We start from the raw sequence: 14,819 nt of genomic DNA, 5'->3' as shown, positions 1-14,819 counted from the left end.
TCATAGGCTAATATCCTTCATAGGCTAATATCCTGCATAGGCTGATATCCTATAATATCCTTCATAGGCTAATATCCTTCATAGGCTGATATCCTTCATAGGCTGATATCCTTCATAGGCTGATATCCTTCATAGGCTGATATCCTCCATAGGCTAATATCCTTCATAGGCTAATATCCTTCATAGGCTAATATCCTTCATAGGCTGATATCCTTCATAGGCTAATATCCTCCATAGGCTAATATCCTTCATAGGCTAATATCCTATAATATCCTTCATAGGCTAATATCCTTCATAGGCTAATATCCTCCATAGGCTAATATCCTCCATAGGCTAATATCCTTCATAGGCTAATATCCTTCATAGGCTAATATCCTTCATAGGCTAATATCCTTCATAGGCTAATATCCTTCATAGGCTGATATCCTTCATAGGCTAATATCCTATAATATCCTTCATAGGCTAATATCCTTCATAGGCTGATATCCTTCATAGGCTGATATCCTCCATAGGCTAATATCCTATAATATCCTTCATAGGCTAATATCCTTCATAGGCTAATATCCTATAATATCCTTCATAGGCTGATATCCTCCATAGGCTAATATCCTATAATATCCTTCATAGGCTAATATCCTTCATAGGCTGATATCCTCCATAGGCTAATATCCTATAATATCCTTCATAGGCTAATATCCTTCATAGGCTGATATCCTTCATAGGCTAATATCCTATAATATCCTTCATAGGCTGATATCCTTCATAGGCTGATATCCTTCATAGGCTGATATCCTTCATAGGCTAATATCCTTCATAGGCTAATATCCTTCATAGGCTAATATCCTTCATAGGCTGATATCCTTCATAGGCTAATATCCTATAATATCCTTCATAGGCTAATATCCTTCATAGGCTGATATCCTTCATAGGCTGATATCCTTCATAGGCTGATATCCTTCATAGGCTGATATTCTTCATAGGCTAATATCCTTCATAGGCTGATATCCTTCATAGGCTAATATCCTTCATAGGCTAATATCCTTCATAGGCTGATATCCTTCATAGGCTGATATCCTTCATAGGCTGATATCCTTCATAGGCTAATATCCTTCATAGGCTAATATCCTTCATAGGCTGATATCCTTCATAGGCTAATATCCTTCATAGGCTAATATCCTTCATAGGCTAATATCCTTCATAGGCTAATATCCTTCATAGGCTGATATCCTTCATAGGCTGATATCCTTCATAGGCTAATATCCTTCATAGGCTAATATCCTATAATATCCTTCATAGGCTAATATCCTTCATAGGCTAATATCCTGCATAGGCTGATATCCTATAATATCCTTCATAGGCTAATATCCTTCATAGGCTGATATCCTTCATAGGCTGATATCCTTCATAGGCTGATATCCTCCATAGGCTAATATCCTTCATAGGCTAATATCCTTCATAGGCTAATATCCTTCATAGGCTGATATCCTTCATAGGCTAATATCCTTCATAGGCTAATATCCTTCATAGGCTAATATCCTATAATATCCTTCATAGGCTAATATCCTTCATAGGCTGATATCCTTCATAGGCTGATATCCTTCATAGGCTAATATCCTTCATAGGCTGATATCCTTCATAGGCTAATATCCTTCATAGGCTAATATCCTTCATAGGCTAATATCCTTCATAGGCTAATATCCTGCATAGGCTGATATCCTATAATATCCTTCATAGGCTAATATCCTTCATAGGCTGATATCCTTCATAGGCTAATATCCTTCATAGGCTAATATCCTTCATAGGCTAATATCCTTCATAGGCTAATATCCTTCATAGGCTAATATCCTTCATAGGCTAATATCCTTCATAGGCTAATATCCTTCATAGGCTAATAACTTTCATAGGCTGATAACCTTCATAGGCTGATAACCTTCATAGGCTGATAACCTTCATAGGCTGATATCCTATAATATCCTTCATAGGCTAATATCCTTCATAGGCTAATATCCTTCATAGGCTAATATCCTTCATAGGCTAATATCCTTCATAGGCTGATATCCTTCATAGGCTGATATCCTTCATAGGCTAATATCCTTCATAGGCTGATATCCTTCATAGGCTAATATCCTTCATAGGCTAATATCCTTTATAGGCTAATATCCTTCATAGGCTAATATCCTTCATAGGCTAATATCCTTCATAGGCTAATATCCTTCATAGGCTAATATCCTTCATAGGCTAATATCCTTCATAGGCTAATGTCCTTCATAGGCTAATATCCTTCATAGGCTAATATCCTTCATAGGCTAATATCCTTCATAGGCTAATATCCTTCATAGGCTAATATCCTTCCTAGGCTAATATCCTTCCTAGGCTAATATCCTTCATAGGCTGATATCCTTCATAGGCTGATATCCTTCATAGGCTGATATCCTTCATAGGCTGATATCCTTCATAGGCTGATATCCTTCATAGGCTGATATCCTTCATAGGCTGATATCCTTCATAGGCTAATATCCTTCATAGGCTAATATCCTTCATAGGCTAATATCCTTCATAGGCTGATATCCTTCATAGGCTGATATCCTTCATAGGCTGATATCCTTCATAGGCTGATATCCTTCATAGGCTGATATCCTTCATAGGCTGATATCCTTCATAGGCTGATATCCTTCATAGGCTGATATCCTTCATAGGCTGATATCCTTCATAGGCTGATATCCTTCATAGGCTGATATCCTTCATAGGCTGATATCCTTCATAGGCTGATATCCTTCATAGGCTGATATCCTTCATAGGCTGATATCCTTCATAGGCTGATATCCTTCATAGGCTGATATCCTTCATAGGCTGATATCCTTCATAGGCTGATATCCTTCATAGGCTGATATCCTTCATAGGCTGATATCCTTCATAGGCTGATATCCTTCATAGGCTGATATCCTTCATAGGCTGATATCCTTCATAGGCTGATATCCTTCATAGGCTGATATCCTTCATAGGCTGATATCCTTCATAGGCTGATATCCTTCATAGGCTGATATCCTTCATAGGCTGATATCCTTCATAGGCTGATATCCTTCCTAGGCTGATATCCTTCCTAGGCTAATATCCTTCCTAGGCTAATATCCTTCCTAGGCTAATATCCTTCCTAGGCTAATATCCTTCCTAGGCTAATATCCTTCCTAGGCTGATATCCTTCATAGGCTAATATCCTATAATATCCTTCATAGGCTAATATCCTTCATAGGCTGATATCCTTCATAGGCTGATATCCTTCATAGGCTGATATCCTTCATAGGCTAATATCCTTCATAGGCTAATATCCTGCATAGGCTGATATCCTATAATATCCTTCATAGGCTAATATCCTTCATAGGCTGATATCCTTCATAGGCTAATATCCTTCATAGGCTGATATCCTTCATAGGCTAATATCCTTCATAGGCTAATATCCTTCATAGGCTAATATCCTTCATAGGCTAATATCCTTCATAGGCTAATATCCTTCATGGGCTAATATCCTTCATAGGCTAATATCCTATAATATCCTTCATAGGCTAATATCCTTCATAGGCTGATATCCTTCATAGGCTAATATCCTTCATAGGCTGATATCCTTCATAGGCTGATATCCTTCATAGGCTAATATCCTTCATAGGCTAATATCCTGCATAGGCTAATATCCTATAATATCCTTCATAGGCTAATATCCTTCATAGGCTGATATCCTTCATAGGCTAATATCCTTCATAGGCTGATATCCTTCATAGGCTGATATCCTTCATAGGCTAATATCCTTCATAGGCTAATATCCTGCATAGGCTGATATCCTATAATATCCTTCATAGGCTAATATCCTTCATAGGCTAATATCCTTCATAGGCTAATATCCTTCATAGGCTGATATCCTTCATAGGCTGATATCCTTCATAGGCTAATATCCTTCATAGGCTAATATCCTTCATAGGCTAATATCCTTCATAGGCTAATATCCTTCATAGGCTAATATCCTTCATAGGCTAATATCCTTCATAGGCTAATATCCTATAATATCCTTCATAGGCTAATATCCTTCATAGGCTGATATCCTTCATAGGCTAATATCCTTCATAGGCTGATATCCTTCATAGGCTGATATCCTTCATAGGCTAATATCCTTCATAGGCTAATATCCTGCATAGGCTAATATCCTATAATATCCTTCATAGGCTAATATCCTTCATAGGCTGATATCCTTCATAGGCTAATATCCTTCATAGGCTGATATCCTTCATAGGCTGATATCCTTCATAGGCTAATATCCTTCATAGGCTAAAATCCTGCATAGGCTGATATCCTATAATATCCTTCATAGGCTAATATCCTTCATAGGCTAATATCCTTCATAGGCTAATATCCTTCATAGGCTGATATCCTTCATAGGCTGATATCCTTCATAGGCTAATATCCTTCATAGGCTAATATCCTTCATAGGCTAATATCCTTCATAGGCTAATATCCTTCATAGGCTAATATCCTTCATAGGCTAATATCCTTCATAGGCTGATATCCTTCATAGGCTAATATCCTTCATAGGCTGATATCCTTCATAGGCTGATATCCTTCATAGGCTGATATCCTTCATAGGCTGATATCCTTCATAGGCTGACATCCTTCATAGGCTGACATCCTTCCTAGGCTGATAAATCCACAAGCTGCTGGACATTACTGTCTGGTGTTTCTATTTTAATCACACAGAAGACGCCAGGTCCTCATAAGGGACTTGGTAAAGATTTCTTCAGAACAGAGTGGAGAAAGCCTCCAGATCACTCGTTCTTGAGGACGAAGTAATGAGGCTGGTGTGAGTAAAGAAGGCGTCCAGATCACTCCTCCTTGAGGATGAAGTAATGAGGCTGGTTTGCATCAAGCTGCTGCAAGGAGTTGGACAGTTTTCACTTCCCAACAGCAGCGGCTCACTTTGAGCAGGCCAAGGTCCGCTTGCAAACGCAAGTAAATTAGAGGAAAATTATTGTGTTTGTCAGGTCCAGTCCTAGCAGTTCTGCTCCCGCCTTAGGCAGAATCAACCTATGCCGCCGCACCTGTGTCATTTTATAGTATACATATTTGGAATGGATCGATAGAGTACTGATGTGTATCCTGCGCAGTTGAGCTTATTCAGTAGCACTTGGAAAACGAAACATCGTTGCCAATAATTCACATTGGGGAGTTAAAAAAAAAAATATGTTGCAATCACGAGTCAGCCAACTGTCTGTAGTAGGAAACAGATGACCCCCACGATAGTTTAAATTACAATACATCATCTAGTGGAACTGTAAAAGAGGGAGCTGTAATTTGGGTTATGGAAGCAAGTGCTTTTATAAATTCATTGGCCCCGACCTCATTTCATAGGAGCATTGGAAAATAAACTTTCGCTCAATCAAATGTTGATATTTTATTTGTCATATTCGCTGAAAACAACAAGTGTAGACTTTACTGTGAAATGCTTACGAGACCTTTCCCAACAATGTAGTTAAAGTAAGATAGTTATTGTCTCTTGGGGTATGTCTCTAAGCTTGGCACATCTAGCCACTGGGATTTTTGCCCATTCTTCAAGGAAAAACTGCTCCAGCTCCTTTAACTTCTCTGCGCTACGGATCCCTTTTACGGGATCATTTTCCTAAACAACCACTGAATTGCAGTGCGCAAAATATTACAAAAAATATTTATAATCATGCAATCACAAGTGAAATATACCAAAACACAGTTTAGCTTGTTGTTAATCCACCTATCGTGTCAGATTTTGAAAATATGCTTTGCAGGGAAAGAAATCTAAGCTTTTGTAAGTGTATCAATCAATGCTAGAACAGTTAGCCTTATATTAGCTTGGTCACGAAAGTCAGAAAAGCAATAAAATTAATCGCTTACCTTTGATAACCTTCGGATGTTTGCACTCACGAGACTCCCAGTTACACAATAAATGTTCTTTTTGTTCGATAAATATTACTTTTATAACAAAAAAACGCTATTTGGGTTGCGCGTTATGTTCAGAAAACCAAAGCCTCGTTCCATTCGACGAAAATTCCAAAAAGTATCCGTAATGGTCGTAGAAACATGTCAAATGTTTTTTATAATCAATCCTCAGGTTGTTTTTAACAAACCTAATCGATAATATTTCAACCGGACCGTAACCTATTCAATAAGAGAGAAAAAGAAAATGGAGAGCTACCCTCTCGAGCGCAGGAACTAATCAGAGGACACCTGACTACTTTTGAAAAATCGCGCTAATTTTTCAAAATAAAAGCCTGAAACTATGTCTGAAGCCTGGTCACAGCCTGAGGAAGCCATTGGAAAAGGAATCTGGTTGATAACCCTTTAAATGGAAGAAAGACAGGCCAGGAAACACCGATTTATTTATTTATTTATTTTTTTTTTTTTTTTTTTAAATAATCACTTCCGGGTTAGATTTTCTCAGGTTTTCGCCTGCAGAATCAGTTTTGTTATACTCACAGACAATGTTTTGGAAACTTTGGAGTGTTTTCTATGCTAATCTGTACATTTCTATGCATATTCTACGATCTGGACCTGAGAAATAGTCCGTTTACCTTGGGAACGTTATTTAAAAAATAAAAAATCTGACCCCTAGCGTCAAGAGCCTCTACGGACCACCCATCCCGGATCCGGGATCATTCTCATCAGAAACGCTGACTAGAATAGCCTAGCCTAGCGCCACAGGGATATAATATAATTTCATGAAATCACAAGTCCAATATAGCAAATGAAAGATAAACATCTTGTGAATCCAGCCAACATGTCCGATTTTTAAAATGATTTACAGTGAAAACACAACATATATTTATTTTAGCTCACCACAATATCCAAAAACACACCGCCATTTTTTCACAGAAAAGATAGCTTTCACAAAACCCACAAATAGAGATACAATTAGTCACTAACCTTGGAACAACTTCATCAGATGACAGTCATATGACATCATGTTATACAATACATTTATGTTTTGTTCGATTATGTGCATATTTATAGCCACAAATCGTGGTTTTACATTGGCGCCATGTTCAGAAATGGCTCCAAAATAGCGAAAGTAATTACAGATAGCCACGTCAAATACAGAAATACTCATCATAAACTTTGATGAAAGATACATGTTTAACATATAATTAAAGATACACTGGTTCTTAATGCAACCGCTGTGTTAGATTTAAAAAATAACTTTAGTAAAAAGCACAGCATGCAATAATCTGAGACAGCGCTCAGCCATTCTCCGCCATGTTGGAGTCAACAGAAATACGAAATTACATCATAAATATTCCCTTACCTTTGATGATCTTTCATCAGAATGCAGTGCCAGGAATCCTAGTTCCACAATAAATAGTTTTTTTGTTTTTTAATGTCCATTGCTTCTGTCGAATTAGCAACTTTGGCTAGCATGTGTAGTTCACGTGTCCATCGAACTTTACGCTAATGAACAAAAACTTCAAAAAGTGATATTACAAATCGAATAAACTGGTCAAACTCAGTTGAGAATCAATCTTCAGGATGTTTTTCTCATATATATCCAATAACGCCCCCAACGGAGCATTTCTTTATGTCTATCTAACGCATTGCAGACAAAGACATCACATGCCCTCTGTGCGTGGCCAAGAACTGGCAATCTGCCTGACCTGTCACTCCAAAGGCTCTCATCCGGTCCCACATGAAGCTATATGCTTCATTCCACATTCTACTGCCTGTTGGCATCTAGTGGAAGGCGTATGAAGTGCATACAGATCCATAAATATAAGGCAGTTGAATAGGCGATGCCTTTCACAGCGACCCATGTCAGAATTTTCACTTCCTGTTTGGAAGTTTGCCCCCCCAAAAAAACCTGACTCAGGGAATGAGTGTACAACTGGTAAATAGTCGATGATATTCCAGTCAGATGTTTAGCTAGCTAGCTCGCTCCAGCGGTTAGCCAGGTAGCTAGCTATAACTAGCTGGCTAGAAGGATGAATTTAGAAGCTAACGTTGAACAGAGCCTCAGCAGGAGCAGTTGACTGAAATTAAGCGAATTATAATCAAAAGATGGCCTACTTGAAGTTCTCATAACAAAATGCCTTTGCTTTACAGAGAGTAGTGAGACAGACAGTGGTGAGTCAGGCTGCAATGAAGGAGGCAAAGGGGATACACAGACAAAGCGTTGAAGCAAGCAGGGAGAGAGGTTCTACACAGAGAGACGAAGCAAGCAGGGAGAGAGGTTCTACACAGAGAGACGAAGCAAGCAGGGAGAGCGGTTCTACGGAGAGAGACGAAGCAAGCAGGGAGAGAGGTTCTACGCAGAGAGACGAAGCAAGCAGGGAGAGAGGTTCTACACAGAGAGACGAAGCAAGCAGGGAGAGAGGTTCTACACAGAGAGACGAAGCAAGCAGTGAGAGAGGTTCTACACAGAGACGAAGCAAGCAGGGAGTGAGGTTATACACAGAGAGACGAAGCAAGCAGGGGAGAGCGATTATACGAAGCGTTGAAGCAAGCAGCGAGAGAGGTTCTACACAGAGAGACGAAGCAAGCAGGGGAGAGCGATTCTACGAAGCGTTGAAGCAAGCAGCGAGCTAGGTTCTACGGAGAGAGACGAAGCAAGCAGGGAGAGAGGTTCTACGCAGAGAGACGAAGCAAGCAGGGAGAGAGGTTCTACGCAGAGAGACGAAGCAAGCAGGGAGAGAGGTTCTACAGAGAGAGACGAAGCAAGCAGGGAGAGAGGTTCTACACAGATAGACTAAGCGTTGAAGCAAGCAGGGAGAGAGGTTAGTAGTACACTGGTTCCCAAACTTGGGGTCCAGGACCCATGTGGGGTCCTCTGAGAGAATCATTCATCTTATTCTTGTTTCTCTTTTAAATGGGTATAGAATACAGCATTTTAGAGTCAACTAAGGGCCTTTTTACACTGTCAGAATTCCCTTTCATGTCATTATGTCCTGTGTTGGGACTGTCTGTGGGACTTAAACATTTTGTGAATATAAAGAAATGTTTTCTATTATTATCATGTACGCTGAACAAAAATATAAACGCAACATTCAACAATTTAAAAAGATTTGATTAATTAATTACAATTAGTTAGTAATTGTAATTACAGTAACTGCATTACAGTTCATATAAGGAAATGCGTCCACATCAGTACTGACTTACCATATGGACATCACTACAAATGAGTTGATTGGTCTATTTCAGCCACACCCTTTGCTGACAGCTGTATAGAATCGAGCACATCGCCATGCAATCTCCATAGACAAACATTGGCAGTAGAATGGCCTTTCTGAAGAGCTCAGTGACTTTTCAACGAGGCATCGTCGTAAGATGCCACTTTTCCAACAAGTTAGTTAGTCAAATTTCGGGCCCCGTTCAACTGTAAGTGCTGTTATTGTGTAGTGGAAACGTCTATGAGCAACAACGGCTCAGCCGTGAAGTGGTAGGCCACACAAGCTCACAGAACAGGACCGCAGAGTGCTAAGGTGCGTAGCAAGTTAAAAATATATATATATTCTCGCTTGCATCACTCACTACCGAGTTCCTAACTGCCTCTGGAAGCAACGTCAGCACAAGAACTGTTCGTCGGGAGCTTCATGAAATGGGTTTCCATGGCCGAGCAGCCGCGCACAAGCCGAAGATCACCACGTGCAATGCCAAGCGTCGGCTGGAGGGGTGTAAAGCTCACTGCCGTTGGACTCTGGACCAGTGGAAACGTGTTCTCTGGAGTGATGAATCATGCTTCAGAAAAAGGGGGGGAACCAACTCCATATTAATGTCCGTGGTTTTGGAATGAGATGTTGGGCGAGCAGGTGTCCTTATACATTTGGTCATGTGGTGTGTGTGTGTGTGGTACATAACTAGTGTTATTGAGTAGAATTTGTCATCTAATGATGAATAGTAAGTGAATAGTTTTTTCCCATGCGGTTGTGGCGATATACTGCCATCTGGTGGTGACTAGAAAAACTGCATAATAGGAACTATTACAAATTGATGGTCCTTCAAAATAAATATTAGTGCTTGAAAAAGTACTTAAGTCCTTGAATTTGACTTACCACTGTACAGTTTTGAGTTTTTTTGCATTTTAGCTATTCCTAACCCTTTTCCTAACCTTAACCCAATTCTCCTAACCTGTTATATTAATTCTCCTAACCTGTTATATTAATTCTCCTAACCTGCTATATTAATTCTCCTAACCTGCTGCGTAAGTTCTCCTAACCTGCTACAAAAAGTCAAATATGATGTTATTTTGACAAAAGGTGCATCCCTTCTTGCCATGACCGGCTGGCCCTGGTGTTCCTAGACAGCCATGTGTTTGACTAGAGGGGCCGGCGGCGTGGCCGCTCTGACTAGAGGGGCCGGCGGCGTTGCCGCTCTGACTAGAGGGGCCGGCGGCGTTGCCGCTCTGACTAGAGGGGCCGGCGGCGTTGCCGCTCTGACTAGAGGGGCCGGCGGCGGGGCCTCTCTGACTAGAGGGGCCGGTGGTAATTCAGCTGGCTGTCTGAAAAGCCCTTTAATGTTAAACCTGTGTTCAGCGGTTGCCAGGTAGACTTTGTAAAGAGAAACACTGTTGTTTAGCACTGCAAATCATAATACGCAAGTTCTGATTTTGAGACGAGATTTAATTAATTAATTAATTAAATTTAATTGTGTGTTTTTAGATCCGTTTGCTGTGAAGAGGAACGTGGCTCGTACATTGAACAGCCAACAGATGTATGAGTACATCCTCCACTGCCTCAAATCGACCTACAAGTACTTCGCCCTGCCCCTAAGTCTTCCCTCAGCCAACCACAAGATGGCAGGGCCGCGTGGAGCTAATTACAAGCAAGGGCCTAGTCAGAAGGCTCCGAGTGACGTGAGCCGTGTCCAATCAGGGTTGAGCAGTGTCAAACTGGAGTCTCAGGCAGCCAATGGGCAGAAAGGAGAGGCGGGGTTTAAGCAGGACTCTGACTGTATGGTGGAGGAAGAGGAGGAGAGCCCTACAGACTCTGATAACGAAGGAGAGAAAGAAGATGAGGATTTGGGGAAGAACAGCCAGTCTGAGGAGGAGGATGAAGAGCTCGATGAGGAAGTATATCCCAGACATCACCTAGACAGTGTGAACACGGAGGACGAAGAGCTGTTCCCATTGGACGAGGTCTCGGAGGAGCTTCTCTCAGACGAGGAGGGGCCAGACCTAGACACTCCCAGTTCATTGGACGAGGAGGAGGTGGCCTCGCCTAAACAGGAAGTGCTTGACAACAAGACCGAGGGGGCCAGTGGTCTCTGCTATGGCTTCACCAGACAGACCTTCACCCGTGGAAAGGTAGATATAAGAGAGCATGTGATCAAAACTAAACAAGGTATAACTAATGAAATATGCAGGACACATGTACAGTGCCAGTCAAAAGTTTGGACTCACCTACTCATTCAAGGGTTTTTCTTTCTTTTTTTACTATTTTCTACATTGTAGAATCATGTAGTAACCAAAAAAGTGTTAAACAAATCAAAATATATTTTAAGAGATTCTTAAGTTTTGCACACTCTTGACATTCTCTCAACCAGTTTCATAAGGTAGTCACCTGGAATGCATTTCAATTAACAGGTGTGCCTTGTAGAAACACGAACAATGGACAGGAAATCTGTCCTAATTGGAGATTTTTGGTTCCAATCGCCGTGTCTTTGTGAGAATCAGAGTAGTTGAACGGATTATGTCTGCATGTGTGGTTCCCACCGTGGAGCAGGTGTGGGGTGTTTTGCTGGTGACACTGTCAGTGATTTATTTAGAATTCAAGGCACACTTAACCCGGCATGGCTACCACAGCATTCTGCAGCTATACGCCATCCCATCTGGTTTGGGCTTAGTGGGACAGTAATTTGTTTTTCAACAGGACAATGACCCAACACACCTCCAGGATGTGTAAGGGCTATTTAACCAAGAAGGAGAGTGATGGAGTGCTGCATCAGATCACCTGGCATCCACAATCACCCGACCTCAACCCAACTGAGATGGTTTGGGATGAGTTGGACCGCAGAGTGAAGGAAAAGCAGCCAACAAGTGCTCAGCATATGTGGGAACTCCTTCAAAACTGTTTGAAAAGCATTCCAGGTGAAGCTGGTTGAGAGAATGCCAAAAGTGTGCAAAGCTGTCATCAAGGCAAAGGGTATCTACTTTGAAGAATCTCAAATGTTAAAATATATTTTGATTTGTTTAACACTTTTTTGGTTACTACATGATTCCATATGTGTTATTTCATAGTTGTGATGTCTTCGAGTATTCTACATTGTAGAAAATAGTACAAATAAAGAAAAACCCTTGAATGAGTAGGTGTGTCCAAACTTTTGACTGGTACTATAGGTGGGCGTAGATGGTGTGTGCACCAGGTATCGTATGTATCAAGTGTCTCGGTTAAAGGACTGATTTAGGATCAGTTTGACCTTTTTATAGATACAATATTACATCGGAGAGGGAGAAATGAAGTGAGAGGGATAACTGGCCCCAAAATCTGTGTTCTCCAGTCAATGGCTTTTTATAGCCTTTTTTTTTTTTAAAGGTTCTTTGTAAGCGATGAGTTTTTCTTCTTTAGGTCAAATTTGATTAGCAAAAAAAATGTAATGGTTTATTTGCTACGTATGGCTCATTTGATCTAATGTAAGTGTTGTAATGCTTAGGTTGTTACGAATATGTGTCGGCTCCTCAGTGTCAGTCTCTAACCCTGTGTGTGTCGGCCCCGCACAGTGTCGTCCCCTAACCCTGTGTGTGTCGGCTCCTCAGTGTCAGTCTCTAACCCTGTGTGTGTCGGCTCCTCAGTGTCAGTCTCTAACCCTGTGTGTGTCGGCTCCTCAGTGTCAGTCTCTAACCCTGTGTGTGTCGGCTCCTCAGTGTCAGTCTCTAACCCTGTGTGTGTCGGCTCCTCACAGTGTCAGTCTCTAACCCTGTGTGTGTCGGCTCCTCACAGTGTCAGTCTCTAACCCTGTGTGTGTCGGCTCCTCAGTGTCAGTCTCTAACCCTGTGTGTGTCGGCTCCTCAGTGTCAGTCTCTAACCCTGTGTGTGTCGGCTCCTCAGTGTCAGTCTCTAACCCTGTGTGTGTCGGCTCCTCACAGTGTCAGTCTCTAACCCTGTGTGTGTCGGCTCCTCACAGTGTCAGTCTCTAACCCTGTGTGTGTCGGCTCCTCACAGTGTCAGTCTCTAACCCTGTGTGTGTCGGCTCCTCAGTGTCAGTCTCTAACCCTGTGTGTGTCGGCTCCTCACAGTGTCAGTCTCTAACCCTGTGTGTGTCGGCTCCTCAGTGTCAGTCTCTAACCCTGTGTGTGTCGGCTCCTCAGTGTCAGTCTCTAACCCTGTGTGTGTCGGCTCCTCAGTGTCAGTCTCTAACCCTGTGTGTGTCGGCTCCTCACAGTGTCAGTCTCTAACCCTGTGTGTGTCGGCCCCGCACGGTGTCGTCCCCTAACCCTGTGTGTGTGTGTGTGTGTGTGTCAGTCCCACACAGTAGTGTGTAGTGTGTGTAAGCGGGACGGCCATCTAAAGAAGGACTGTCCTGAAGACTTCCAGAGGGTTCAGCTAGCCCCTCTCCCTCCCATGACACCTGCCTTCCTCACAACACTCAACACCGTCTGCCAGCAGTGTTACCGTAAGTCGCCGTGTTTCTGTGTGTGTGTTTCTGTGTGTGTGTTTCTGTGTGTGTGTTTCTGTGTGTGTGTTTCTGTGTGTGTGTTTCTGTGTGTGTGTTTCTGTGTGTGTGTGTGTGTGTGTGTTTCTGTGTGTGTGTGTGTGTGTTTCTGTGTGTGTGTGTGTTTCTGTGTGTGTGTGTTTCTGTGTGTGTGTGCGTACGTGTTTTTGTGTGTGTGTGCGTGCGTGTGTTTCTGTGTGTGTGTGTGTTTCTGTGTGCGTACGTGTTTCTGTGTGTGTGTTTGTGTGTGTGTGTCCTTCTCTTCAAATGATTTGTTCTGTATCGTTGTATGTACCGTTTCAGTTATAATTTACTGAATTTCCCAGGAGACTTTGCTCCAGATGAGGTGGAGCTGGGAGTGAGAGAACACATCCTGCTGGACCTCGAGAGCTTCGTCAAACGCCAGTTCACAGGTGAGACGCCACATTGTTCCCTCTAAAAGTCGTCTAAAGGAAAGCTTTGTTCGAAGAAGAAGTGAAGACATTTCCACTCGATGTGGTAGCCGATGTTCACAGGATTTGTTTTATAGTTGTTTGTTCCAGACTTCCACTGACGGGTGATTGATTGATTAACAGGTTCCAGACTTCCACTGACTGTCGTTTGATTGATTGACAGGTGCCAGACTGAGGTTGTTTGGTTCGTCTAAGAACGGCTTTGGCTTCAAGCAGAGTGACCTGGACATTTGTATGGTGCTGGACGGACAGGAGACCGCTGAAGTAATCGATTGTATCTTCTCTCTGCCTCTCTCTGCCTCTCTCTCTGCCTCTCTCTCTGCCTCTCTCTCTGCCTCTCTCTCTGCCTCTCTCTCTGCCTCTCTCTCTGCCTCTCTCTCTGCCTCTCTCTCTGCCTCTCTCTCTGCCTCTCTCTCTGCCTCTCTCTCTGCCTCTCTCTCTGCCTCTCTCTCTGCCTCTCTCTCTGCCTCTCTCTCTGCCTCTCTCTCTGCCTCTCTCTCTGCCTCTCTCTCTGCCTCTCTCTCTGCCTCTCAATCCTCTCTCTCTGCCTCTCTCTCTGCCTCTCTCTCTGCCTCTCAATCCTCTCTCTCTCTGCCTCTCTATCCTCTCTCTCTCTGCTTCTCTATCCTCTCTCTCTCTGCCTCTCTATCCTTTCTCTCTCTGCTTCTCTATCCTCTCTCTCTGCCTCTCTATCCTCTCTCTCTGCCTCTCTATCCTCTC

At 42.2% G+C, this 14,819-nt stretch overlaps 1 protein-coding gene across 3 annotated transcripts in view; it reads left to right on the top strand.

Moving 5' to 3' along the window:
- The window catches only part of tut7 (terminal uridylyl transferase 7), a 68,621-nt gene that overhangs the window by 23,333 nt on the left and 30,469 nt on the right, over positions 1-14,819 (top strand). For all 3 annotated transcript variants that reach the window (XM_055923367.1, XM_055923365.1, XM_055923366.1), the window contains exons 14-17: positions 10,659-11,302; positions 13,458-13,608; positions 13,974-14,060; positions 14,263-14,363. In XM_055923367.1, coding sequence (XP_055779342.1) covers positions 10,659-11,302; positions 13,458-13,608; positions 13,974-14,060; positions 14,263-14,363 — 983 coding nt within the window. The remainder of the gene's footprint in view (positions 1-10,658; positions 11,303-13,457; positions 13,609-13,973; positions 14,061-14,262; positions 14,364-14,819) is intronic.

The sequence above is a fragment of the Salvelinus fontinalis genome, chromosome 5 (assembly GCF_029448725.1).
Source record: "Salvelinus fontinalis isolate EN_2023a chromosome 5, ASM2944872v1, whole genome shotgun sequence".
Lineage (NCBI taxonomy): Eukaryota > Metazoa > Chordata > Actinopteri > Salmoniformes > Salmonidae > Salvelinus > Salvelinus fontinalis.
This window is presented reverse-complemented; position numbering and strand designations above follow the sequence as displayed.